The sequence below is a fragment of the Botryllus schlosseri genome, chromosome 15 (genome assembly GCF_051294905.1).
Source record: "Botryllus schlosseri isolate E-star chromosome 15, Bs_hap1, whole genome shotgun sequence".
Lineage (NCBI taxonomy): Eukaryota > Metazoa > Chordata > Ascidiacea > Stolidobranchia > Styelidae > Botryllus > Botryllus schlosseri.
Genome location: NC_137250.1, coordinates 8,966,376 through 8,993,689, shown reverse-complemented (window position 1 = coordinate 8,993,689; position 27,314 = coordinate 8,966,376). Strand labels below are relative to the sequence as shown.

Here is a 27,314-nt window from a genome sequence, read left to right as displayed (position 1 = left end):
TTGATACTGGATACTTCGTATTAAAAACAGATCAGTAATCTAAATACACCTAATCTTGCGTAAAATTCTGCAGTTTTGTTGCAGGAATAAGATTGTTATCGCTTGGCCATAATAGAGAAGAAACACCCACTCCATGGAGTATAAGTGGAAGTCCATTCTCCGTAAAATCACTCTTAAATGTGCCATCCAACTCCTCGGTCATTACATCGGCGATGTTTTTCAATTGTGGTGCATCAGTGACCTGCAGCAAATGTGCGACAATACGACCACGCTCCTCTTTGAAGTAATTGATGTCCTTTGGTAGCATCACAGAGCTGAAATACATTTGTAGTTCACCTGCGAGAAACCTATAATACTTATCGCAATCCTACCTGATTGGTTTCGACCAATTACCGAAAAGCATATCAGCTTCCTCAATTTCGGTTTTCAGGTCCACCAACTCTGACTGGATCTTGTTCTCAAGATTAACCAGCTTTTTGGTGTTAGATACCTTGTGTCTCTTCATGTTTTATTACGTTTGACGTTTACCAAAGCCAAACGAATCGACGAGCAGTCGATGTTAATAATATAGCAGAATGTGTATCAGTGGACTAGTCGATATTTTCGATTTCGTTAGCATGAAATACCCTGTCAATTAAGGCTATTGCATTTTCCGCACAGCAACATAACATCTGCTGCAATTACATCGTTACTCACGTCAGGATCATCCAGGCGTGGGTTAGGTTACCATCGATACGAAGGGTGCTCAGCTCCGCCATCTACTGGATATTCTTTTTTGTATTCGCAAAGGCATATCAAACTAGGCTTACCATACGTCCTCTTTTTTGAAAGTGTCCTCGGAGGACGCCCTTTTGTCCTCTTTTTGGAAAATTTAGGTCAGATTTAGAGGAAATTGCGAGTGATATGCCGCAAATTAGCACATAAGTTAAGCTCCGGCGGGTATTTCGGAGTGAAAAACGGTGATCTTAGCTCTGAGCGAAAAGATGACTTTTTTTTTTTTTTTTAGTCAACCGATCACGAAGTGGGGAAAATTTACCGGTTTTTGAGAATTCTTCTCCGGTTTTGCATGTCTGAGCTTCCTGAAAAAGTGTCCTCTTTTTAGATTTCCAAAATATGGTAAGCCTATATAAAACATTACCACGAGGCAGAAAAATATGCAAGTCAAAAAGAGGTATATAAAAAATGTTTTTATGAACCGGACCAAAACCTGTATCGTTAAGCATCTCGGCCGAGTGGTTTCAGAATATAGACCGAAAATCACTTGAACATTTCTAGATCACCAGGAAGCAGCTAGGTTCACTCTGGTCTACTAACAGGCGAATTGTGCAGTATATCAGTAAATGAAGCATTTTATCTGTAATTAAGCTTTAATCATTTCCATCAATAGCTTAGTAATATCGAATTTGGGATATATAGAACCCATATATATCGCCATCATTGCTTGATCGAAAGAGCGATCGTCCGAAACGAACACAAACACCATAATAATTGAAAATGGTACTTGATGTTGTCGAGTGACTTATGAATTTGTAAAATACCAACGAGAGAATATATAGCTAATGGCACCAAACATTTTTCACTCTGCGTGTCAGAGCGATATGACTCTCATTGAATTTTTGAACGTTGAATAATTTGATATTCTTACAATATACTACTGCCGACGGGATAGAAAAGGGAGAAACGCAGAGGGCGCTGGAGGATGTCTTGGTCGTGAAGTATGACGAAATCTGAAGAGTTGAAGCTATTTGGAACGATAGTTACGCTGATGGTGATATGTTAGTTTACATTTCTGAGAGTCACAAGATTGCTTGTTTCCTAAAACATCATGACCTAAATTTAGGGCCAATATCTGCAAAAGTGGAACAATGCGGATCAATTTTGCGCGGGGAAGGAGTTTTGCAAAGTCATAACTTCCCAAATCGTTATCCAAATAATTACGACTGTGATTGGAGCTTCGAGGTATTTTTGTAGTAGATAGCTTGTAGCAAGTGAAAAACTTAAAAAAAAATCATGAAGGCCGGCCCTGACGACGAGGTACAACTGGAATTCACTCATTTTGATGTTGAAGAGTCGCGGGGATGCAGATATGACTACTTACAAGTTTTTGCGATGGGTCAAGATCCGAAGTATGAATGAATAGCATACACACCACGACTGCTCAAACCTACGATCATAATATCAATCAATTCTAGGTATTGCGGGAAGGGTGTGCACAAAGTAGCTCCAGGAGGAATCATCAACGCTAAAGGCCCCGTAAAGCTGGTTTTCAAGTCGGATAATTCCGATAACATGCAAGGTTTCAGGTTAAAGTACAAAAGTAAGATAGCATTTCGTTAAGTTCTTCGTCGGCTAGATAAAACTTGTGAATATACCAAGTTTCACAACCTGAACCCGAGGAAGAAGGGATAGTGTCTTGTGATGACGATCCATGCAAAAATGGTGCAGACTGCATAGACGTAGATCATGGAGAAGTTGCATGTTTCTGCTTGGATGGGTTTGAAGGAGACTTTTGTGAAATCAGTAAGATACTTTTTTCGTGACCAGAAGGAAGGATTCTAGCCTTCAGTCTACATTTTCATTATATAGATATTGATGAATGTGGTTCTAATCCATGCCAAAATGGAGGCACTTGTGTTGATGAAGTCGACGGGTTTACATGCGATTGTCCGGAAGGGTTCCTCGGAGCAACCTGCGGCGTGGGTAAGGGTACACCGCCGAATTTTCTTCGTACATCATTTCAAGATAAATATCTATTGGAAGTATTACGTTATACTTTTAAAGATGTTGATGACTGCGTTGCCGACCCATGTCGAAACGGAGGGACGTGTATTGATGGACCGAATTCGTTCGAATGTCAGTGTGTTGCGGGTTACACAGGGTGGAACTGCGGACAAGGTTCGAAATACTCATTAAAAACTACTATATATCTCAACATCTACCGACTACATATCCTACACCACCAGTCGTAGGCTGACATTATATGACCCTTGTTGCTCAAAACTGGTCAGTGGTCATGGTAAAGGTATAGGCCTACTTCCGCGTTTTCGGGGTGCTCAAGTAGGATTTGTCTACTTGTACTATTTACTGAAGTGATTGTAATTTTAGATTACTTCAACTTCTACTTGAAATGTTATTTTGAAAAAAAAACTTGCTTTTTATAGAGAAGATAGTTTTGAGATAGGTTATAGGGTAACTTTTATGAGCGAAATTGTCATATACTAAAATTGTTTACGAAAATTTCACTTATTTGTAGGCTATAGGCGAAAGTGGTGATCATTTTTTTCTATAATAGTCACCTCATCAGAATCCGGGGCTGAACACAGTGACGTATCGTAGGCTTCCCAAATCTGTAACCCAGGGTATTTGAAGTGATAGGGTGCCGTGAACGAATTTCCACTTTCAGAGGGTGGCACGAGGCCACAACACCCTACAATTTCCAAAGGAGTCACCGCCGACTAACTGCTAAAATTATGCGACCCCTGTGCCAAATTTTCTTTTTGAATCTATATTTGCTTGAGTATTTTTGAACATTTATTTTTCTAATCGGAGTGGTTTTGAAATCGCTTCTGATACTTGTAATAGAGTAGAGTTTCACATAATTACTCCTATTTCTACTGGAACGCTGACTACTTCGACCACCTCTGAGTGTTAGAGCCACGGCTAACACTAGAGCAAATTTCAGTTGTTGTAGTGAAACGAGTAGCGACCACAGCAACAGCTAGGAATCTCATTGAGTAATATTATGATAGTCTGCAAGTTATCATCTTAGATCTTTCTTGATAGAGATTGATGAGTGTGTCTCCGGACCGTGTCTCAATATGGGAGTATGTGAAGACCGAATCGGGTTCTACGAATGCGTTTGTTTTCCGGGATACACGGGGGTGAATTGTGAAATACGTGAGATTATCCTCTGACAATTAATCTGTTGCAAAAGTATTCATATTTGGTCCGTTTAATGTTTTGAAGCACCCCCAACTACAGCGGCACCGGAGACCGCTCCACAAACCACTACGTCGGCACCAGAACCTCCTCCGCCTATACCAGAACCTCCTCCGCCAGAACCGGATGATCCAGCAGACGAAGTGCCGTCATCCAGCGGGCCAGTTGAGCCTCAACCGCGTTCAGGAGAACCAGACACAACCAATCCGGAAGAATCAGACGCAAAGTCGCCACCTGAAACGCCCCCGCAAACAGACGCCGATCCGCGACCTTCGCCCGACGACCATCAATCTCCTCCACCGGATAATCAAAGACACCCAGAACCAAACAATGAAAACGAGAATAATAACCCAGCCGCGGAAGGCACCCCAGAGTCAGCCGGTGCAGCGCCAACTACTGAATTACCAAGTAAGAGAGCATATAGGCCTATAAATGTGTTTCTGTTCCCTTGGTTTTAGATTAATGTTGCTATCTTTAGACTTACCGAGAACGAAATATCCGAATTCGACCGTTCTTAACAATATACATGAACCGAGTGAGTATCCCGAACAACAGCATGGAGACAAAGAAGATAGCACTTCAGACACCGGACTTATAATTGGAGTCGTGGCTGCGTTGCTTGGGATAGCAGCATTGGCGTCTCTAGCTGTCCGTTATTGGATGACAAAGCAAAACACCAAGGTAGAGCCGGTGGTTGAAGCACCAGAGCCAACCGATCCTAAGACGCAAGATTCAGAAAATACATTAGAGCAAAAAGAACCAGAACAAAAGGTCGAGTCGCAGCAAAAAGAGCCAGAACAAAAAGAACCTGAACAGAACAGCAATATATTTGATTTGTTTGAAGAAGATTTCTCAGGTACATGATGATACTCTCGCTCATCTCCGGACCATGCAGCAATAGTCGATCACGATTCATTTTGCTACCATCCTCACTATACTATACTATATATATATAAAGTGTATATATATATTTGCATGCGCATTGCACATGACATTCATGACATTTTTTGTAGTGATTTCAATGATTCATGCATGGAAATTGAGGTACTCCTGGTGTTTACGTAGGGTACTTCATATGAATTCTAATTTTATCCTTTTTACCGAACCAAGTCATCTAGAAGCTAGGTTGAAGAACATGAAGTTCAGATCATGATAGTCCACTTAATTCAACAAAATAAGTAACACAAAAGTGGTAAAGAAGTTCCAAAATTAGGCCCGCTCCAAATCTAAAATTCCAGAATTATTCCTGAAGCATCTCGGCTTATACATATATGTAGCCTATGTATAACCTCTATTTATCTATTACCAGTTTATACACATCATCCGTGTTACAGCAGTATATATATCTGTATATAATATTGTGATTTACTATTATATTTAGCAACACAATTAAAATGTATTTTAGCGTTTCGAGTAAGGACTCTTGACATGAATATATGAATAGAATGGCTGGCAACCATCTCGGATTTTGAACGGGCGGGCGCGCAATAAATGTGTGTGGTGACATCAATAAAATATTCCGCAATCAGATTGGATCAAATGACTGTTTTTAATGAAAGGTGTAGTATGGATGAAGACTAGGTGAAACGAGATTTTGAAGAAACGCATTGTGAACGCATAACAAGTGTTGCTTTTTATCCATCCTCTCATTCAACTGTCTGTTGATTCATCTCCATTCATTTACGAGTGGGGTATAATCGATATTTCCATCAAATAGTTTCAATTGTAGATGGTACTTCATCGTTGTACTGTACGCAATAATATTTGTGAGCAATGAGCATAGGTCTCGTGGCATGGCAACGGCGATAAGTAGGAAAGTAGCCTATATAAATAAACAATTACGATGCTACTCGTAGGTTCATCTAGTATTCGGCACAACTTCACACAGTAGTAAAAGCATCAATCCATCATACCCCAATTTCGCCATTATATCGCAATAAGCTGCGTTACTGGTTGCGATACAAGCCGATGTCATTAGTTGTATCCATCCATCGTACAACATCATTCCAAGCAAGAATCTGATAGCATTTTCTTCGCATTTCTAAAGGCCGACCGAAAGCGAATGCTGCTGGACTGGACTACGAAAGAGTCCTGGATGCTTATTTCCCAAAATGGAAGCCCGATACTCCTAAGGCAGACAATGCACCATCGTTAGTTCGTGAACCGGACACGAAGCCCGCGAGAAAGGAAACTACTTTTGTTAGTAAAATATTAGGATTTACTGGAGCCAAGTCGAAAAATGGAATGGATAGAGCGGCGGACAAGTCAAGCACGGTCGGAAATCCAACTTTAGAAAATCAGCCAGTAGCTGAAACACTACCACACCAACTCAAAATACTAAAGCAACTGGATGAGAATTTAGATAAACTTCAAAAACACTCATACGCTCCATACGCAAAACCGTTACGAAGCAGAAGAACTGCGGCCACCAGAAATCTAATGTCTGTGCTGGCTAAACAGCACTCCAACATGCAGTCTAGCTATCCCAGCACTGGCGGTCTTGGCCCTCACAGAAACCCTCTACTTGACCAACAAAACTTCGCTGAATATCTTCAAAGTCAACATTCGAATATTCGACCAATAATGACCAGTCCATTACCCAGTGGATTGCGCATGAATCAACTGTCGTTGTCAAACCCGATATCACCAGCATCTACACCGAATGTTTCAGCCACTGCGGGAGATTCTTATGCAAAACCCTTGTCACCTTCGCGTCCAACTAATTTTGAACCACCCACAATCAACAATATTGAAATTAACTCGCAATTTAACGAAGCAGTAACGAGTGAAATGCCAGTAGATATAGAACTCGAAGCGACGCCAATTGTTCCCGAGTCACATGAGATGCCTCGCAAAAAGAAGAAATCAAAAAAGCATAAGCGAAGTAAAAAGAAACTCAAGATGTCTGACGATCCACGCAGCGGAAATGACGGCCAACTCGGAAATGACGCACATTGGTCGCCATCGAGCCCCTTACCTTACGAGACATCAGCAACAACGATGACAGATATTTACAGCATGCAGCATCCAACACGCCACATGTTACCTCTAACACCACTTCGACCTCCAATGCCACAAAGAGAAGGCACAACAACATCACAACAGTTTGATATGTTTCCACCTTTGCAGAGGCAATCATTTTCAATCGAATCGCACATTGGAAGTACAGCAAATGTACCATTTGCAGTTGACTTCATGGAAGACATGGAGAGCAAGGCTGAGAACTATCTCTGCTCGCGTGTACCTCGGTTGCATGATCCCAATTTGGGAAGGAGCAGGCAAGGTTCTCACATCAGCGATAGTGACCCATATAGGAGCTCATCGCAGCACTTTTTCGGTCAGACGGCTAACAATCCAATAAGCCATCCAGTTCTAAGATCCAACAATTCCAGCGGTGCAGAACACCGAACAATGTTGCCAGCGAATGTGGCAACTGGAGCTCAAGGGATGACCCAAGACGCTCACAGTCCGAGCGCAATTCCTGGTTGTACGTTCTGGCGCTAACTGTCGTCATTTGAGAATAGTACAGACCGACCATTTTTGATGACACGGATTCCCAGTATACATGGAAAATAATATGTAAGCTGTAATACATTCGTTTAATTCAGTTCAACGAATACCATCGTCCATCAGTGATCTTCGACGAGTCCGACATAAACACGATATTGCAGTGTAGGTCTTCACGATTTCGAGTAGCCAGCGTCAGTATACGTTCAGTTTATATAACTATGGTTATCTATAATTAAAATCCGAGTAGGCTATTACAGATGAACAATTGAACATGGACCTGATCATACAATTTCTAATAATTTACAATTCCAGTGGGGTTACCATACGTCCTCTTTCAAGAGGATTTGTCCTCTTTTTTGAAAGTGTCCTCGGAGGACACCCAAATATCCTCTTTTTTGAGAATGTTGGTTAAATATAGGGCAAAATTCGACTGAGATACATCAAATCTGCACTGAACTAACGCTCCGGCGGCTATTTCTGGAGCTAGACCGGAAAGTTGACCTTTTTTAATGGTCAACCACCTGATGATGTGAAAGAAAAACTGGTATTTTTCGGGATTTGAGCGACAAAATTTACCTTTTTTTGTTAGTCAACCGACGAGGTGGGAAAAATTTACCATTATTCAGGATTTTCCTCCGGTTTTGCAAGACTTAAAATTTTGAAAAAGTGTCCTCTTTTCAGATTTCCAAAATATGGTAACTCAAATTCCAGTCATCAACGGATATGGACATGATACTAAGTAAATACTGGATTTTGATCCCGAAGCACCGAGCAGTCGAATATTATATTCACTTCGTCGTTTCTTGTCTAGTCCAGTGCTAATTCTCAAGTGTATTCCGCCATCTGCATTGCATCATTAATATGTTGAAATCAAATGTAACGTTCGATTTCAACCCTCACAAAGTGTTGCTGAATAGGACCATCACTTTTCTGATTGCAAAACACCAAGTCAAAAAAAGTTGCCTCATCTGGATTCCTTATCTTGCACCACTTTGACCGTATGCACTGTAAACCAAAATCGATAACTAAATAACGACAGAAACAGTCCCCAAGTGCACAAGAATCAAGCACAGTTGGTTTTTCTCTCATGTTTTATTACACTGGGCAAAATCAGGAAGCAACACTCCAGGAAAATAACTACTTTTATGGCCGAGTACGATCTGTTCCAAGCAATCATCGTCTAACAAAATACACTTCCAATAATATCGATTACATCCGTAATATCATCCAAAATCCCAACACCTGGTTATCCAGATAGTATTTACAACAAATGCCACGCACACAGAAACACACTCCTTTACAATAACCGCTCCCAACAAGCATAATCGGTAGAACACAGGGCAGTCGAAAGCTAGGCAGACATATCGCGCGGGGCAGTCGCCCGCCCAGTCGGGGCAAGACAAAATCAATCCGCAACCAGAGCAATAAACAGGCGAGGAAAAACGTTTTTACTATTTTTTCGTCAAGGAAGAGAAACAAACGTAATTAAAAAGGTAAAGACCAATTTTCTCCATCATACACTTTTTCCGCGAAAATTAATATTTCTCTTTCAACCCCAAAGGCTAAGAGTGAAATGAAAAACAAAACGTAGTTGTCCGCCGCAAGGCCTCGCCGATGATGAAGGCAACTCTCGTACAGAACTCACGACACGTAATTGACACTAAATATAACCCATGCCGACTCCGTAAAAGGCTCTCTCGGGAAGGATGCCAACGACATTATCAACACCGACCACCACCAGAATCAATTACAAAGTAGATTGATGCAAAGAGAGAGCAAAAAAGTAAAATTAAATGTTCGAATCACGACGCAGCCGGCTAACAATAACGACGGGGCAAAAACTATTGACCGGCTTCTACCTCAACAGCAGGGGTTCTTGACCCAGCGTTCGCGGACTAGTTTCAATCGGGTCAACCAAAGGACAATGTTCAAACTACAACTGCAAAACTACATTGTCCTTGGTGATACAAACACCAATAGACCCCTTTTAGACATCAGTTCCTGAATTTTGCGGTTAGGGTTCCACGCAACCACTCGATATTCAAGAGTCCGCGCTAAGACAAAAAGGTTAAGAACCCCTGCTTCGCAGCAATCCCGATTCGAAAAAAAATCGTTCAAGGCACCTCAGACTCGCGCCAACAAACTAAACTCATCGATAAATTTCTAAATGAAATTTCAACACATACACGAGAGAGCGTGCTACGGTTACCGTAACATCGCAACATCCGCAAAACAAACCCAGGGGGTTTCTACTCGCGCAAATGGCGGTATTCCACGGCAACATCAGCACCGAAAGGAGATAAAGGATAATGAAACATTAAATACTTGCAATTAAAACGAGTTATTCCCGCAAATCACGACTTTCCGAACGGGCCCGCGTCCCCGCAAGCAAAGGAAAAGAAAAACCCGGGTTCACCCCGTCACGAAAACACGCAACTGGTCCAGAGACTTTTGTCCGCGACACGCCTAAAATTCGGTCGATAACGGCAGGTTCAAATCGTCATTTCATTGTTTCGTCGCGAACGAATTGCGAGGCGCCGACGGTCGTTGACGCGCGACGACGTCATGTCTTGCTCGCGGCGGCCCTGGCCGAAACGGATTTCGCAGCAGCGCCCGACACAGTGGTATCATCGCCAGATTCTTTGGACTCGGATGGCTTCGACTTGGAACAGCCGACAGGAGGCTGGAAGGAAGTGTCGAAGTCAGATCAGAAAGAGCCCACGTTCCGACATGATTTTCGAAACAACTTGATATATAAAGTATATACCGGCACCTTCAGATTTTAGATCTTTCCAATATTTTGTTTGAATTTTATGAAGTGCATACCTTCACATCTTTACACTATTTCATTGTTCAATTGGCCACATAGGAATCGTACAATACTGTATTCTGTCAGACGTGATTTTTCCAAGTGCAGTGTTTTACACAGGGCTGTCAAGTCGGACTCGGTGGAGTCAGAGACTCGAGATTTTTTAGCGCTCTCGGAGTCGTAGTCGTGGAAAAAATACTGACTGGAGTTTGTGAAAATGACCCCGACTCCAACTTCTTAATTATGAAAACAATCGCTTTCAAAGGTATTTTTAGATTACTAGTTGAAGAAAATCACAATATGCATCTTACCGATGCAGTCACAAATTGATGCAATTTTTGGAATTATACCGTGATACTGTGACAGAGTGAATACATCGTCTGGTTTTGTAAAATTGATGTAAATATAACCAAATGCCGCTTGGGTCGAACAAATGATTAAGAAAGACTGCAAGTTCAAGTCCATGAATACTGACTAAGTGCATGTAGACTAGACATATGCTATGCGACTACTTCCTAATGTTTTTTAAGTAGTGAGATTTTGCGTGCCTGTAATCATTACAGTGTGTAATGAGAAAATTAGTAAGTTACATCTCTGTATTAGTGGCAGACTTATACACAAGAGCCTTACTTCAATTGTTTTATCAACATTTTAATTCTACAGGACTGGATCTATGTCATGTTTAAATGATTCATACATATTGGGGTATTAGAGAGTCCATGTTATAAAAACTTGTACAATGTAAAAAGGTAGGATATTTACAAATGCATTGTTCCATGTTAATGCATAGTGAATAATTCAAGCTGTGCCACAATGAAATAATTTGGGCATGCCATCGTTAATCATATGGTTGCATATGTTTAATGGTTATATGACAGTCGTTTAACCGTCACTGTGGCATATAATTTTCGAAGTAAATCGGTAATACTGTTGGAGTCGGAGTTGTCTTAAGAAAATAGTCAGAGTCGGCAAGACGAAAATATCTGGAGTCGGTGGTAAAATTTGCCGAGTCCACAGCCCTGGTACACAACATCGTTTATGCAGCGTATACCTTCCGATATTGTAGATATTTCTGCTATTTTGTTCAAACATTAAATTAAGGGGACTAGCAAGTCAAAAACCTAACTCTCAGATGGCTAACCCCATCACCATGAAATTTTCACATTCGCTAGATTTCGCTATGCTAAATACAAAAAACAAAAAGTTTAGTTCTAGTTCCAGATTGTGGATTTGATCGAGAAAAAATGCACCGACACGGGGAATGCAAAATCTCAATATTGTGAAGCCCCTTTTTCAATCTAATGCCTTCTTTAGGAAGTACTAGGACAGCGCTGTGTTATGCTAAAATTTGAAGGAATATGTGCAAACCACTCTTATAGAAATCCCATTTTGAAATTTTGAAATTTCAAATTTCAGGTCATTTATTCAAAAAGTTTGCTGTGAAGCTTTGTAATTCAGAGCAAGGTAGACCTAGGCTAAAAGTATCTTAGCATAACACAGGTCTCTATGTTAGCTTTTCAAAAAACCCTCAGTGAATACTATACGACATATATGTCATACGAATTTTTGATTTACCATGAAGCTGTTCAGCAAAATTTTACAATGGAGAAAAATGTTAATAAACATTTTACCAGTAATAAAGATACTAAAAATTGAAAATTTTGATATTTTTTCTAAATTTCGACTTGCTAGTCCCCTTAAACAACATCATTCTCTATCACTAACGGTGATATCAACACAGTACAGCACACCGGGGTACCGCAATCACAGGAACTCACCAGGACGCGGAAATCCTCCAATCGCTTATATTTCTCGAGCCACTTCATCAATTGCTGATCCACGTCCTGTTTCGGGTGGCCAGAATACTTGAGATAAGCCCAGAACTTTTCGAGGCCGTAGAGTTGTGCTGCGCGCGAAAGGAGAACGAGTTAAGAGACACGGCATCGCGGAACTCTCAAACGCTTACAATTCTCGTAATCTTGTATCGTGCATGTCTGAAAGTCCTTGAACAGATCTGGGCGGTAGCGTTTCTCGAGACCGTAGCTGTAGAATCGGAACAGGCACTCCAGACCATATCTGAAGCAAGACCAATCTCGAATTTATGAGAGCACTTGTACACGTATAATCTATATCAGGGGTCACCAACACGCGGCCGATGGTCTTTCACCAAGTAACGTATCTCACTAGCCCCAATATCGATTCCTCAGTCACTGAAAAGTGTTTCCAGGTATCGTGCACAGCTCAGAGTTCAAAATAAAACGAAATTGATGAACATGATTTTCTGTTGCAGTTGGCTAGATTCCAACCAGTAGAAGCAAGATTCTTGCAGTAGAAAGTTTTGCATTTATCATCAAAAGATCAAAAATAAAATTTCAGATTTTTTTTGTCAACCCCATAAAATTGTTAGGCTGTCAGTGGAGACGGACCACACCAAATTTGGCTCAATTCCAACCACTAGAAGCAAAGGTTATTGCAGTTGAAAAATTTGGATTTGAATAAAATAGTATTTACGGTGACTAACTCTCTAATTATTTGTTATAAAATCATAGAATTAGAAATTTTATTACTGCAATAACTTCTAATAGTGGTTGGAATTGAGCCAAATTTAGTGCGCAGCGTTGTTTTAACCAACCTCACAATTTTTTCACATAGCCCGTGAAATCTGAAGAAAAAGTTTCTTTTCGAACACCCCCTACTGCTCAGTCACCTGTATCCAGACTCGCCGTCTTCCAGCGCCAGCGTCTTGAACTCCTCGTACATCTTCCTGTTGAAGTTGTCGCGAAGAAAAAACGACCAGAACCGAAACAGAGTGTTCATCTCCTGCGACTGCCCCACGCCGAGCCTGCTACGCTCTGCGCGACGACAAAGTCACGACGTTTCAATAACGCGACGCACAACCACGACTCGCCGACTCACCTTTGAGACACTTTGATCGGTACCGCCCGTACACCTGCTGCGTGAAGCCCTTCTCTTTCAGCATGGAGTGGGACGGATGTTCGAATTTCGGGAGGGACTTTGGCGTGCCGGCCGGGAGTGTCGAACTGGAGCTGGCGGCGTCGATGTGAAGACGGCTGTAATGTGCGAGGGGGGTTATCGGGTAGTTCAAAAATATTCTTTTTTTCCAGATCCCGGGGGATTCACTGATCAAATAGCTTGGCTACCTGAAAACACGCTGAACATGCACAACAAATTTGATTTGATTCCAATCAGTTGATGCGGCCGCAGATCGAATTGAAATTTTTTTCTTCAAATTTTACACTTAACCCTATGAAATTGTCGAGTTATCTACAAAAACGATGCAAAACAAATTTGAACGTAATTCCGACCCGTAGAAGCATAGTTATTTGAGTTTTTCATAAATTATTCTGGGATTACCCACTGTCCAGGCTAATTTTGCGTACCCGCAAGTTTCAACTGCAACAAGTTCGCTTCTACTGGTTGAAATTGAGCAGAGATTGTTATGTGTCTCTCTTTTACGCAACTCAACACTTTCGTGCTGTCGACAGTAAAACTTGAAACAAATTTTTTCATTTTTTTGATAAATTCAAAAATTCAATTGGCTCTACGGCTGCTTCTACTGGTCGGAATTGAGTCAAATTTGTTGCGTAGCGTTTTTTTTAGGCAACCTAACAATTTAATTAGTGAATCCCCGGAATCCAGTAAAGGTATACAGTGAAATCTACTTCCACACTTTCCAGACCTTCCTTTCTACTTCCACACGCAGCAGTTTTGACAGTCTTGGATGTCGCTATTTCTACTTGCTACTCCACCCAGTCCTTTGCGGCAGATTTACAAGCCGGCCACAGCAAACTCACCTTGTCGAAGGCGTCCGCGACCGGACTTGATGCTCCCTGCTGTCCATGACCCAACCGACGTGCGATTCTTGCGGCGGGTTGTTGCTGTGGCGAGTCTTGCGTTTTCGGGGAGTCTGAAAATGAGCACGGCACCGCGTCAGTGTACTGCAAACCAGGCATGTGGAGTCGTGGAGGAACACATACTGGCTCGAGTCAGATATCTGTTGAAACGCTGCGACTTCGACTACTTTAAAATTAAACCTAATGCTCTCAAATGTTACTAGAGAGTGCTGTTGCCATTACGGACCTCCACAATTTTAATTTCATTCTCTGAGTACAATATATTTCAAATTAAAAAGGTAGGTTGATACACTTGGTAATAACAATAACTAAAAATGTACCAAACGTATGATGTTCGGAGTAGATTGACAGGAATGTTGGAGTTGATGCCACAGTGACGAATCCGCTCACCTGCGGGTCGGGTACTGCCGGGTCCTTGACGACGGGGTAAAATCTCGGTGCTGCCTGCGCGTCTTTCAAGTGCGGCGTGCGGGGATGTAACTGCCGCACCCTCGGACTGCTCTGTACGATGTCGGTCGGTTTCGAGCGATTCGCTGAAAACGAGAAACGGTCAGGGCGCGCTAAACGAGGAGATTTTGAAGGATTCCGGCGATTCAAGTGCGGTCCGCGGATACGGGCATTTGACACTTGTTGGTTGGAGTTGGGCGTGCCAAATTGTCTCTTCATATTTCGGATTTCGGCGATTTTAGAGCGGTCCAGTGACATACGACATTTGTGGGTTAAAGTTAAAGATTATAAAGTCACATTCTTAACTGTTGCTTTTCATTCTGCAACATGCTCAAATATCAGTCACTAAAGCGATCGACGTATAGCACCGAATTACTAGAAATCAAGGTAAAGTACAAATCCTAATGGCAGTCCGTATCAAAACATAAGACATCCACGCCCCAGTCAGTACGTAAGCCTGCAAATGACATACAGAAGTGCGAGCAAACCTGTGGCGTCATCGGTGACGTGGGTATACGAAGGCGCCGGCGGAGTCGTCTGGCTCAGCTCGGAATCAGTGCGTTCCTCCGACATCAAATCGTTAAATTGTTCCCGGGTGATCACGTTGACACGAGTGTACGAGGGTTTCTTGTCCTTAGCAGAAGCAACAAAAAAATGTTACGTGGCTGCATATTAATTTGACTGACTCCTCCCAAGTCGGACAGGCAAGATCGAGTTAATAGGCCAGCCCACACACAGCACATTCAAGATATGTTGTCATTTTTCCGGCCGTGCCTATCTCATTGGACCTGCATCAATGCGGCTTAGCGTCAATAATTTTCAACTACCAGACTCAGTCATTTAGAAGTGATACTCCTGACACTCACGATATCGATATCAATATCGTCCTCCCATTCCCAGAGTCCCTGTTCGTAATAATAGAGACCGTCGTTGATGACCGAGGCGAGGTCCTGCGTCATCTTTGTCCTGGACACGAAATTGCCCGTTCGGTCGCCGCCGGGATGCTTTCTGAGCGCTGGCGGCGTCTGCGAAAGCAAATCGGCAAATGCTACACTGCTGTTGAATATCGAGCTGTTAATATACTATTACAATACACAAAAATTTTATATTTCAAGATTCGTCGAATCAAACCCGGGCCGTAACCAAAGTATTTTCATAGATCGACACAGGCCCAAAGGTCATCATGATTCCCGGCACTTATGAATTGACTCAAGAAAACCAAGTAACAAAGTTAAAAATTATACTTTTGAGAGCGGTTTGATCCCAAACCGGGCAAATGATATCAACACGATACGATATAGGTTTACACGATTTTCAGACTCCTTCAAATGAGGGAAACCTGATATATAATAACTATTCTATAATCCAAATAATAAAGCGATTTTACCATATTTCAATCTTATACGGTTCTTTTTCAAGCAATTTTCAGACACTTTTAAATACAGAACCCTGAATTACTTTAGTATCGGCACTAGGCTTCCACAGTGCCGCCGAACATCACATTTCCATCATATCAAGAGCAAAAACAATACAATAAACCCAGCATTACCATGACATTGACACAATAACGATGTAGGACAATTGCAAGCGAATCCAACTACGTTTTCTAGCCATGCAACAGTCAAGGGGTTGTTCCAGGACAGTTGACAGCACAGAGCGGACATAGACCATCTTCATTAGATCCTCATACCAAATCACCAGGGACAAAAGGGTCCATGCTAAATATAGACATTGCACCAAAACGTCAATGCGTGTGGGGTTTACCGATGAATATATGTCGCGGCAAGCTGTCTCAACAGACCGCCGCTGTGGATTTGCAGTCGAGTTTGTTCAACGAGTGTCCTGACATCTTGCACAAAAAAGGAGACATTACATGTCATTGGAAAGATAACCGCTTCGACGAGGTATTATTAACGTCGGTAGTTAATGATTCACGGCGATAACGGAGTCGATTAACGACGATTAACACAAAGTATACGGAGTACGCACACATTAAAGTTATCGTCATCGACAGGACTTAAGGTTGAGAACCGCCAACTGACACGGCCAATGCAATATCGCTACAAGGAATACCTGACCTACAACTCTTTACCTGTAAAAGCAACTGGAGAACACAAATCTTCAACTAGTAGGCCTAATGTACAGGACCAATGAGAAATCCGGGGAACAAAATCTTTTTGAAAAAAGAAACAATATTTTGCAATATTTGCATCTTTTTTCGACCCATTTTGATTGTTTTTCGAACAAATCTTGACAGACCTCAAAACGTTGAAAGAATGAAAAATATGGAGCAATTTCGCCTAAATTATAATTTTCGAAGCCGAAAAGCATCTCTAGAGGCTCACAGCGCAATGGCTTTGTGGTCAAGTGTAACCAGAAAGTGGGATATGGCTGCCTATAGTCATTTTTGTGATGAGTTGCGTTTGTCCTGATAAGTAAGCTGAAGTTTATTTGCTGACTACACATAAATGTATTTCTTGCTGTCACTATAGATTGCAGGGTCCTAATCGAGTCTGAGAGAACATGGGAAGAAGATGGACAATATTTAATACGGTCATCTGTCAGTCGCTAACCTGCGTAACGATAATGATTTTCTTCAAGTCGGCGTCCGTGATGTCGTCTTCGTCCGAGTCGGAGTCCCATTTCGTAAAGCTCCTCTTGTTGATGTTCAACTCCTCCATCTCGGCGTCCAGCATGAAATCGAGCTCCTCCCGATCGTCCGGGGGGTTGCTGGCGTCCGAGATGAGAGAATCGTTGTGAGGCTCGTCCTGGAAGGAAGGAGTCGGTTGTCTCGGCTTACATGAGCAGTAAAACAGGCGAAATCACCTTCTTTCCAGCTTTCGCGCCTTTCTGTTTCTTCACTTCGATCCACGAGCCGTCCGTGCTGTTTGCCATTGACGACTGGCCGTCTGCGAATTTGTATACGACATAAATTAACTTGCCGCCTCACATTAAAATACAGACTCGGCAACAATGTATTTCTATATCTTCCAAGCACTTTTTTGCCTTCTTGCACTGCCTGCTCTCGTGGTTTTATTTTTGGAGCACTTTCACTTGACCGCTTGCTTTGTACACTTTCGATTTTGAAAATTGAAGGGTAGTTTGGGGACAAGTTTCCATCAGGGGGCGAGTGAAGAATGGAAAATTTTGAATTTCAAAACAGACACTTCATATGTGGTGCCAAATATCAAAAAATTAATTTCTGGAATAATTTTGGGCTCGTGCACCCTCTAGTGGCCGTGCAATTTTACAGAACGAGCCAAAAATAGCTAATTTCACTATATATTGATAACCGCTTACACTAGAAAGATGGTTTTGGGCTTAATATATGAAAAAGGTTCACAGTGTAGAGCCTACCAAGGTTAGTTTGTGAACGTGAACTTCTAAATCTCCGAGGTTCACATTCACACACAGAACGCGAACCTCACGTCTACACTATCTCTAGTAGCTAATTCCCAATAACAGCTAAAAGTAGGGTTGTAATGACTCGAGTCATTGTGCAGGACTCGAACCAAGTCATATGACTCGCGACTAGGACGGCCAAGACAGACATTGAATTGTAACTTTGAAGAACAGCAAAGTCACCACATTAGTGGTATTTCGTCCATCAGTCCTGATTCTTGGAAAACAGTGCCAGAAATTGTAAGGACTGAGTAAAATAATGAATGTCAGCCATTCAATGTCATGTGAGCAGAGTTGAAAAAAGTGGGTTGAGCCGCATTGAGCTCAAACTGAAGAGCCAACACAATGACTAGGACTTGACTCGAGTCAAAACTATAATAGTGAGATTGACTTGTGACTCGGAACCTTGTGACTTGGTTACAACCCTGACTAGAAGTATGCAACCCCAGGACCAAACCTACTCGCTTTTGGTACTATGTAGCCTGCTTGCTGTTACGTAACTACGTACTTTTCAGACATCACATATTCTACATCTACCTGAAGTAGTTTTGACAGTGTTTTAAAATCGCTACTTCAACTTGTAATGGAGAAGAAATATACGACGTTCCCCGCACTCGAGCATCACCACCTGTTGCTTTAACCACCCACCTTCTTTCATGCTGGGACCGGCGTACGGCTTGCCCGGCACAAACTCGGGAATGTCGACGAAACGCCAAAAGTCGGAACGCGCCACTTTCGCCTCGTCGATCGCGCCCGGAGACGCCGGCGTTTCCGCGGCCCCGTTGCAATTCGCGTACGCCGCGGGAGCGTTCATCGCCTCCTCAGAAGTGGTCGGGCTAAGCGACACGATAACCTGGCCCTGTACGTTCGCGTCCTCGGACATCACCCACGACGCGGGGTCGACCTTGCATCGGATCTTGTCGTCCACCATCTCGATGATGGTGCTTTCCTCGATTGCCTGTGACGATCGTAAATGATATAAACTTGGGTTTCAAAATAGGGTCCGCGGCGGACTGGCCAACGTCGAAACTAAGACTATGAACAGGGTCGCAGTACCGTGCCTCTTCATCAGATGAGTCCTTGTTTCAAAGGACAATGTCAAATGCGTCCTTGTTAGCGGCAAGATTGTGCTTATTTTCGGCAATGAGATCGTGATACTGTGTGATACAGCCATGTGTGAAAGTGATGACCTTTTTTAGTCATCAGTTTACTAATTTCGCGGCTGTCCTTAGTTTTCCATCCATGTCTATGGCAACCATGAATACATACTATAAAACTAAAGTGTCCTTCAATTCATAATATCTACCTTTATTTTTCATTTAAAACTGACTGCGACAAGGGCTAGGCGGCAATGTTGACCCGTCATTTTTTCAGTCACAAGGTAGCTCAAAGTGATGAACTTCTTTTCAGCCATCGACTTCCAACATTACTACTCTGAATTTTGTGATAGCACAAACTTTGGGGGTCACACAAAAAATAAGTTAGGGCGAAGCTAAACCTCACCTCTTTTATGATCGCCAGACTCGTGGTGATGTTTTTCACTCGCTGGAAGTTTGATATCAAGCTCAGCGGGAGAAAGCCTTCCGAATCCATCTGCGCGTGGCAAAAAGAGAGAACAGAAAGTCAGAAACCAGGAAATAGCTTTGATGTAGCTGCCGGGTGTCGCGTTTTGGCAAAGACCGGCCTCATTCATTACACCGATGTATTGCGTGCATATTTAACGGAGAATTCAACGCCGGCATTTCCCGGTACGAACGTCGTTACGCATCCGCAATTGATTAAAACTTTGACGGCATAATTGACACAAGTCCTAACGATGCTACGGCACCGCAAAACAGACAAAGACACGGGATTTAGTACCGGTACGATATTAGCGAGCGTTCCAATCCTCACCTTTTTGCGGAGAAAGAAGTCGCCCTCGAGATTTTCCGGGCTGAAATAATACTCTCTGAAAACAACGGGTGACAACAATGAAAACCAGCAAATTCACAACAGAACCCATTAATCGCAGTTCTATTATGCCGCGCACAGCCAGGAAGGAAGTTGTGCTGGTAATACCGTTGTTAGCGCTGTGGCATTGCTGGTAAGTGCTTAGCATGGCACGACTAACCGAGCCTTTTGAAAGCCACAACATTAACGTCTAAAATGGCAGCAGCGCATGATCTTGGAAGAGAAAACGTAAAAAACCCACCAGATATCAAATCTCACTTTGATGATACAGTCACCTATCAGGACTTGTGGAATATGATAACTACAGTAATAGACCGATTTGTCACAAAAGTTACAGTGATGTATTATGGCTGACACTTATATCTCTGAAATTCGAGAAAGCAAACTGACCAGGAGATCACAGAATCCATAATCGCGTCAATTATGGCACAATGCACATCGGCTAAACAACAGATTAGGGATAATCGTTCCTCAAGCCATATATGAAAAACAATCAAGGGAAGCCACATAGTACTTTGCTAAATGTTTACTTCTGTAAGAATATACCCTCCAGCCATTTCCAGATGAAAGATATGTTTTCTTATGACAAGGGACACAATGTTACTGCTTCGCCAATTACACGACATTGTCATACATGCACATCAACCCTCACATATATACTGACAATGCAATCCACATTTTCATGCCGCAAAGAGTGATGTCGCTATCAGAGGAAGGATATACGACATATTGATAACCAATCGTTTTGCAAAGATGCTACGCAGCCTAATTCGTGTCTGTTTCAAGTGCCACACGGACAGCCAATTGAACAAGGTGAACACGCAGCGTGTTGTTTCAACGGAGGCATTACAAAAACAACCGGCCCACTCACATTTGCCATTTCGCGAAGTCTTTTAGCTGTTCCGGCGGCACCGTTGCGCCTTGGAAAAAGGCAGGGTCCATTTCGGAGGGCAGAAAGGGCGCGTCGAACACGTAAAGGGTGTTCGGGGGCAAGTCTTGCACGTAGCCTGGTTGATAGTCGTGATCTGTAGTTGAAAAATTAAACGTAAATACGCTCTTAGAAGTAGTGTACAGAACATCAATATAGCAACAAACAACATATTCATACAATCATACCGGCAAATTCATTCGACAATATCAATATACCCACCTTGACTTCCCCGAGTACGTCCCCGTCTCGGGCGAAACTTTTTGCCGTAAGCGTCATGGGGATGATGCCCAGCGGGCCACGGCGTCCGCCAATTCGAGTTCATCTCCATGTCGGCGTTGTTGCTATTGTTCGATTGGACATTGCTGCGGTACCCTGTGAGCGAGGTGGCAAATCAGAATTACAATCGCGTGCTCGCTAAGACGCAACGAGCCCCTACAACCGACAACCGCGGCTGTGGAATCAGAGTCTCGTTAAATTTTCTCTTGGAGCCGCCAGAGTTTGCTAAAACGTTCCGGCTACTTTAAAATCAAACCAAGTTTTACAAGCAAGCCGTCATTCACACACTTGATGTCTTTCTGAGAATATTTTGAATTACAAAAAGTAGGTTGACTCAATCTGTAATATGAATAACAAAGACTAGCAGGTTTACAGGAGTGTGAGAGTCGCAATTCTGTGTAGAAAATAATACAAGTTGGAGTGTTTGAAATACCACGAGTCGATATATTGAAAATGTCTGTAGTTGGATGAAAAGTGTATGATTCCACTGCCCTAACGAAAACGATTTCAATATCGTCACACCCACCTCTATGTCGTTGATAATAATTTGGCCTCCTGTGTCCGACCCTTCTGCCGGGGGACGTAGAACGAGCGCGAGACCCGCCCCTGCCGCGGCCATGCTTTCTCGCACTGACAGGAACGTTGATAGGCACCCATTTCTGGCGACCTGTAGCAGCCGAGCGTAACAGTCACACAACAGACACACCGGGTTAAGTAGCAAACGCGCACCTCTCTTCCGGCTGTTTGGAGTTGTCGGCGCCGATTTCGGATCGAGCTTATTCTCCTTTTCCGCTTTGCCGGAAACTTCAGGATTCTTGCGCGGCTGACCTTTCTTGTTTGGAGTAGTGGAACTCTGCAAGACGAATTTAAATTTGCAAAAATAACCACAGGTTTGCATTCTTATATCTCAAGAGAATCTTGGAGGTACAGGACATATCAAAACAAACCCCCGTTCGGCTGACATACGTCAACAACTAGAATAGAATTGAGAAGAACATTGTATATCAACAATTGCATCACCAAATATGGTCATTTTCAATGCTCTATTAGTGGCGGAAGATCACCCCATGTCGAAAATATAAGGGTTTATTTCAATACATATCACTCAATTGTATGCGTATCTTTGCATTCGAGGCACACACTGCACAAAGTTTACCGGTAATGATACACCAGAAATCGCATGCGCATTATCAATACAAATTTCCTAAGACAGACAACTACTTCAGGATTACCCGGAGGAAACGCTAAGCAGCTGCCTCTAAACAGGAAGCCGAACGCAACCTGCCAATAGGATAAAAGCAGAAGAAGCCCACACAATATCAGTCCTACACATGAACAGCAGTCACAGTGGAGCAGAATAAGTAGTTGGGTGTCAGGTGATACACTGAAACTTGGAAGGAATGATGACCACATCACAAAACCCGGCTGTACTTATTTCAAGCACAGTTAGGAAAAAGGGACAAGCGAAATCAACACAACACCTACTTTATTAGAACTCTGAGTTGCTTGGTCTTCGTCCACGGCAGTAGGAACCGTGCTTTTGGCAGCCTGTACAGATAAACATGTTGCTAAAACGTTCAAGGTGAATATTTCCATACACAATTTAAAGATTCATAGTAAGCACATTCATTGTTCAACCCTCGTGCATATCATAACAACTGCAAAGGAAATTGACGACAAAAAAACCTACATTGAAATGACAGACCGAAAACTACACTACACCGAATTGTCTCTTTAATCGACGCATGTTCATCGAATTTGAGGAGATTCGCTGGCGTAAATTGCTGTCAATCATTACAGAAGAGTGTTCATGATATTCGCATATAATCGGCACGGAGTGTAGGCATATAAAAAAAAGCTCACTTCACCAAAAATCCTCAGTTAACTGTCAAACAATAAATGTGACTATTACTACAAGCCATCCGTAAATGATATATAGCGAAAAAGCCATAATGAAATTTCATGTCTACAAATCAGAGCATGTATTAACATACCATAATCATTGTGTGTAAGTGTGTCACAGCTGATGACAAGGATACAAAATAGGTCAGGGCCAAAAATAAATTTCTGTAGTCTCGTGAATGAGTGCTAGGCTTCAAGGGACAAATTGTCTTCAAATTCATCTATTAACTGTCAATGGACTACTTAAAAAAACAATTGCTAAACATATAACAAGAGTTTACTAATAAAAGAGTCTCAATGCATTTCTAAATCATCATGTGATCCTATATTCCACACCTAATATGATATATATGATATAAACCATCTCTTGTTTGTACCAGTACGACAGTATCTATAACAGAACAAGTCTTTTCATAGCGGTTGAGAATTATGTTGGTGAAGGTAATTAAGGTTTCATGCAGTGCGCCATAGTGCGACTCATAACTTGCAAAGCTGCTTACGCATATGCTATAGCAATCAGCTGGCAGTCGATGATTCAAAATAAGGGAAGGTTAAACTCACCGGCTTAACCGCGTCTTGCAGTGACGGCCATGCTTCGGATTTTCCTTTACCTTTGGTATCCTCGCCCTGAAGGGAGAAGTCGGTAATTAGTTTCTATAAACAAATCAGAAAATGCGTCAAAATACCTGATCATTTTCTGCCGGATCAATTCCTGAAAAATATACAGATATTGATAGTACAATGGTGCGTTGCGTTGTGTCTGAACTAAGTAATAAAAGTTCACTAAACATAACGGAAATGTGGTAAGCAGTTAAGCACAAGTCTCTATTGAAGGCAAGACTTGATGGTTCAGCTAACATATCAATGCATATAACTACTGAAAGAGTCGCCTTCAGTCATGAAGCAACTGGGTTTGGGTTTACAAGTGTTGCACTGCACTTGCATGAATTCTGAAATTCAGATAGCAACGAGTAGTTGAAGGGCAACTGTGTCAACTTACAAGCCTGAAATGCAAATGGAGATGTACACAACAATCTATCACACCGATACGATCCCATGAGAATTGACATAATAATCTAGATTCCAGTAAGATATCATAATCACCGCCATATAGGCTCGGTAACAAAATTTTAAAGATACTGGATTTCATGATATATCTACAGAAATATCCTTCCACAATTGCTCAAGGCATACTAGAAGTTAAATATCAGTTTCACGCCAAGAGTGGGTGAAATAGATATCCTGGAACATATTTCAAGTGGGCAGCTGAGGAATTGGAATAAGTCAAATGCAGGAGACAATAACGAACAAGTATATACCAATTTTAACACAAGTAGGTATAAGCATTGTATTTCCTAGCAGAGTAATACTATCTGTCTGCATACTCCATTAGTGGTTTTACGGAAATCATTTTCAATTGAGAGTAACGCTATTGATTATATTGAGTAGCATTCTTGAACCCAAGGTTTCATATACTTTAAAATCCCACCTATATAAAATGCTGCCTGAGAGTAATGAATGTCAGACTGTTGGGACACACATTATCAAATGCACAATTTGGTCAGCACCATTTGGAGATAAGGCATCAAGTGATAACTGACAAGTGACAAGGTATATTTATCATCTCGAAATTGATGAATTCAATTCATAATTTGAACTTATCACATTTTATCTTACCGGCTGTAATGTGCTGAATACTGGAAATTTGAGAAACATAAATACGGATGGAATCCTATACCATTTGCCTGATATACGGTACGAGCAGATCCCAACCAATCACAACGAGAGGCATCATCAACTACGTCACATATTCATAACTAGAATGACCGAAGGAGCAGAGGAATCAATTGTAATCACAGTAAAAGAAAATACAAATTAACTGTACATAGGATACTTTACATATTGGATTTACTACATACAATACTACTGGATAAAACTGATACTAAAGCCCCCAGCATCGATCATTTTGCATTTTGAAACCAGCTCGCAAAAAAAAACAAAGACAAGAATGAGCTGTATTCCAGACTGAAATCATCATGAACATTTACACAAAAATTCTAACGTCGTAAAAGTAAGAATTCCTTACCATTTGTTTGATCCACTAACATATTGTCCGATTCTTTGACTATTTCGGACCAATCTTCTGACGGCTGTTTATCCAATTTCGGAATAGGTTCAGTGTTAACCACCGGTACATTTTCTTTTTGCGGTATAATAGGTTTACCCGGTTTCTTTTCTATAGCGTTCAACGCAGGTTTGTCAGTGCTGCCAGCTTCGGACGCACCCCACGCGTTTTTTTTAGGAATCGGCGCGGCCACAAACTCGACCTTATTTTTGTCATTTTCAGACGTTCTTTCATCAGAGTCACCGTCGCTGTTTTGCTGGCCATCTGGTGAATCAGACGACTCGGCATTGTTATTACTAATATCTTCTCTGTATTTGTTATCAGTCTTATCCCCGTCGGGATGCGGACGATATTGCCGTCCGTGTCTCTTTGGGCGTTCGTAATATCCCCCGTTCTCGGAGTGATTCGCTTTACCGTTGGCGGGACGGCTTTCAGACTTTTTGTTCCGTACCTCCATCCACCCTTCTTCATCGTCGGCGATCATAGTTTCATTGTTTTCTTTCGTATCGTTGCTGACCGGGTTTTCCGACATTGGCATCTGCGCATTACTCGAAACTTCCATTATCGCGACCCAACGCGACAGCCCCAACTCTCACACTCTATATTTGGTTAGATTGCTACAGTGCTAGAATGAAAACGTGGTTCGGTAACGTAACTGATGCGTAAGTTGCATACGTTTTGCTGCTTTACTTTATACTTAGATTAGGGCATGTGAATTAGATATCACTTCAGGCATACAGGCAAGGCGATTTGAAATTTAAATTCACAGTGCTGTCGAGATGTATAAATAGTACTACTGGTGTGTTACAGTACGGTCTACTAAAAACAGTAGGCCATGATTACAGAAATAAATATATTCATCCATATGGAAGGAGCTAAACGGGGGAGATGGCGTAGAGGTAACGATAAGTGCCTGCTACCCGGGCGGCCCTGGGCTCCTCTTCCTGCGTTGGCGACAAAAAATCCCATAAAAGGACCCGACAAAAGAACGCACTCACAGGGAATGAAAAGAGCCACGGAATAGAGATTAACATTTTAAAAGCGCTGCATCATCAATCACTAGGTTAAGGTGGATGGCAGTTCAAGAGACCGCAACTGCTGGTCGTTTGGCATTCTGTGTTCATTACATCGCGATGTGTCTGATCGCATTGTACATTGTGTGTGTCTTGATCAGATGAAAATATAACATGACTATTATTATCAATTGTTCCATATTTTTGTACGTTAGTGTAGATACTACCGTTGTAAATCTATTTTGATGGTCTTATTCAAATTCAAGATTTTGTGGCGTAAGGATATATGCTTTAGTCGGTGGTTTGGTTATGTTTCGTTAACGGCCATTTTTTTTTTATGTGTCCGTGATTCTGAAGTTTATGCTATTTTGTTGCCTGTTTTGTTATTTTGCGATGATGAATAAAAAATTCTCTCTCTCTCTCTCTCCCATGGTTCCTAAACCTGACCACTTACGGCAAGATCTGATGCGTGCAATCGTGGGAAGGATAAAGCGTATTTTGCAGGAGTTATTCATGATGAACACCGCATTAAATGGTATTGCTCTATAGAGAGAAGTTATTGCTTTGTTGAGCTGGCATTTTGTAGTGGCAGTAGTGTTTTGTTGAGTAATTGTCTTATAGAGCTGTGTTATAAACTATAGTACTGAAGAGAGGCAGGCCACGGTATATTCAACGAGGGAAGCATGATTGTTTGTGATGATTTATCTGATACAAATTGTACTACACTAAATTGTAAGTATTACTGGCAATTCCGCTCAATCTATTGTCAAAAGAACAACCATCGTTTCCAGTCTGGGCCATGAATTGCTAGGGAAAGAAATTGAATGCAGTAATATAAGTAACAGGGGATTCAAGATACATTTGGACAGACAAACACATTTTGCACAACCATACAAACATCAACAACCTCAAGCCATACTAATTGACGTGTAATCAATAGATTGATTCTGGATAGATAGACTGCATAGTTTCGCATCGAGTGATAGTGAGGAACTCGCATAACATCATTTTAGGAAGAGTCAAAACAGCATATTCCTCATCTATAGATATAAATCAATGGGTCCAGGCTTACGAATGACTATGCATCAGCAACATAGGCCTATAGGCATATCATGCAAGCTGTAACATTAACAAG

At 41.9% G+C, this 27,314-nt stretch overlaps 3 protein-coding genes across 5 annotated transcripts in view; 1 reads left to right on the top strand and 2 right to left on the bottom strand.

Moving 5' to 3' along the window:
- LOC145457371 (uncharacterized) overlaps positions 1-722 on the bottom strand; it is a 34,770-nt gene extending 34,048 nt beyond the window's left edge. The window contains exons 1-2 of the mRNA XM_080335570.1: positions 372-722; positions 131-314 (exon numbers count right to left, since the gene is read on the bottom strand). Coding sequence (XP_080191696.1) covers positions 131-314; positions 372-505 — 318 coding nt within the window. The 5' untranslated portion in view covers positions 506-722. The remainder of the gene's footprint in view (positions 1-130; positions 315-371) is intronic.
- An 843-nt stretch (positions 723-1,565) lies between these two features.
- Positions 1,566-7,556, top strand: LOC145457370 (uncharacterized). The gene is made up of 11 exons (XM_080335569.1): positions 1,566-1,775; positions 1,841-1,959; positions 2,017-2,126; positions 2,193-2,317; positions 2,377-2,520; positions 2,587-2,700; positions 2,782-2,895; positions 3,784-3,897; positions 3,967-4,347; positions 4,418-4,795; positions 5,987-7,556. Exons 1-11 carry the CDS (start codon positions 1,718-1,720, stop codon positions 7,441-7,443), a joined length of 3,114 nt encoding a protein of 1,037 aa, XP_080191695.1. The 5' UTR covers positions 1,566-1,717; the 3' UTR covers positions 7,444-7,556.
- Positions 7,557-8,522: 966 nt separating this feature from the next.
- LOC145457369 (la-related protein 1B-like) lies at positions 8,523-25,728 on the bottom strand. 3 transcript variants are annotated; one of them, XM_080335566.1, is made up of 22 exons: positions 25,128-25,728; positions 23,728-23,753; positions 23,603-23,668; positions 22,625-22,687; positions 21,869-21,992; positions 21,666-21,806; positions 21,083-21,235; positions 20,804-20,957; positions 19,876-19,930; positions 19,486-19,575; positions 18,631-18,940; positions 17,407-17,489; positions 17,154-17,348; positions 15,447-15,605; positions 15,069-15,213; positions 14,524-14,666; positions 14,074-14,186; positions 13,175-13,329; positions 12,966-13,110; positions 12,225-12,334; positions 12,037-12,164; positions 8,523-10,132 (listed from the first exon to the last, which is right to left on the bottom strand). In XM_080335566.1, exons 1-22 carry the CDS (start codon positions 25,726-25,728, stop codon positions 10,013-10,015), a joined length of 3,279 nt encoding a protein of 1,092 aa, XP_080191692.1. In that variant the 3' UTR covers positions 8,523-10,012. The 3 variants fall into 3 exon arrangements, with proteins under 3 accessions (XP_080191692.1, XP_080191693.1, XP_080191694.1); XM_080335568.1 differs by lacking the exon at positions 8,523-10,132 and adding an exon at positions 10,951-11,363 and having other exon boundaries at positions 11,965-12,164; XM_080335567.1 differs by lacking the exon at positions 23,728-23,753 and having other exon boundaries at positions 23,603-23,684; positions 25,118-25,728.
- Between the last annotated feature and the right edge of the window lie 1,586 nt (positions 25,729-27,314).

What these genes read in the sequence shown, in the direction of transcription:
- LOC145457370 (XM_080335569.1), top strand. Translation starts at nt 1,718, where the DNA reads ATGACGAAATCTGAAGAGTTGAAGCTATTTGGAACGATAGTTACGCTG. An exon ending in AGGGTGGAACTGCGGACAAG is followed by an intron (nt 2,896 to 3,783) that starts GTTCGAAATACT and finishes CTTTCTTGATAG; the next exon opens with AGATTGATGAGTGTGTCTCC. An exon ending in GGGGGTGAATTGTGAAATAC is followed by an intron (nt 3,898 to 3,966) that starts GTGAGATTATCC and finishes AATGTTTTGAAG; the next exon opens with CACCCCCAACTACAGCGGCA.
- LOC145457369 (XM_080335567.1), bottom strand. Translation starts at nt 25,728, where the DNA reads ATGGAAGTTTCGAGTAATGCGCAGATGCCAATGTCGGAAAACCCGGTC. An exon ending in CGGCAGTACCCGACCCGCAG is followed by an intron (nt 14,187 to 14,523) that starts GTGAGCGGATTC and finishes GCTCATTTTCAG; the next exon opens with ACTCCCCGAAAACGCAAGAC. An exon ending in CCGATCAAAGTGTCTCAAAG is followed by an intron (nt 13,111 to 13,174) that starts GTGAGTCGGCGA and finishes GTCGTCGCGCAG; the next exon opens with AGCGTAGCAGGCTCGGCGTG.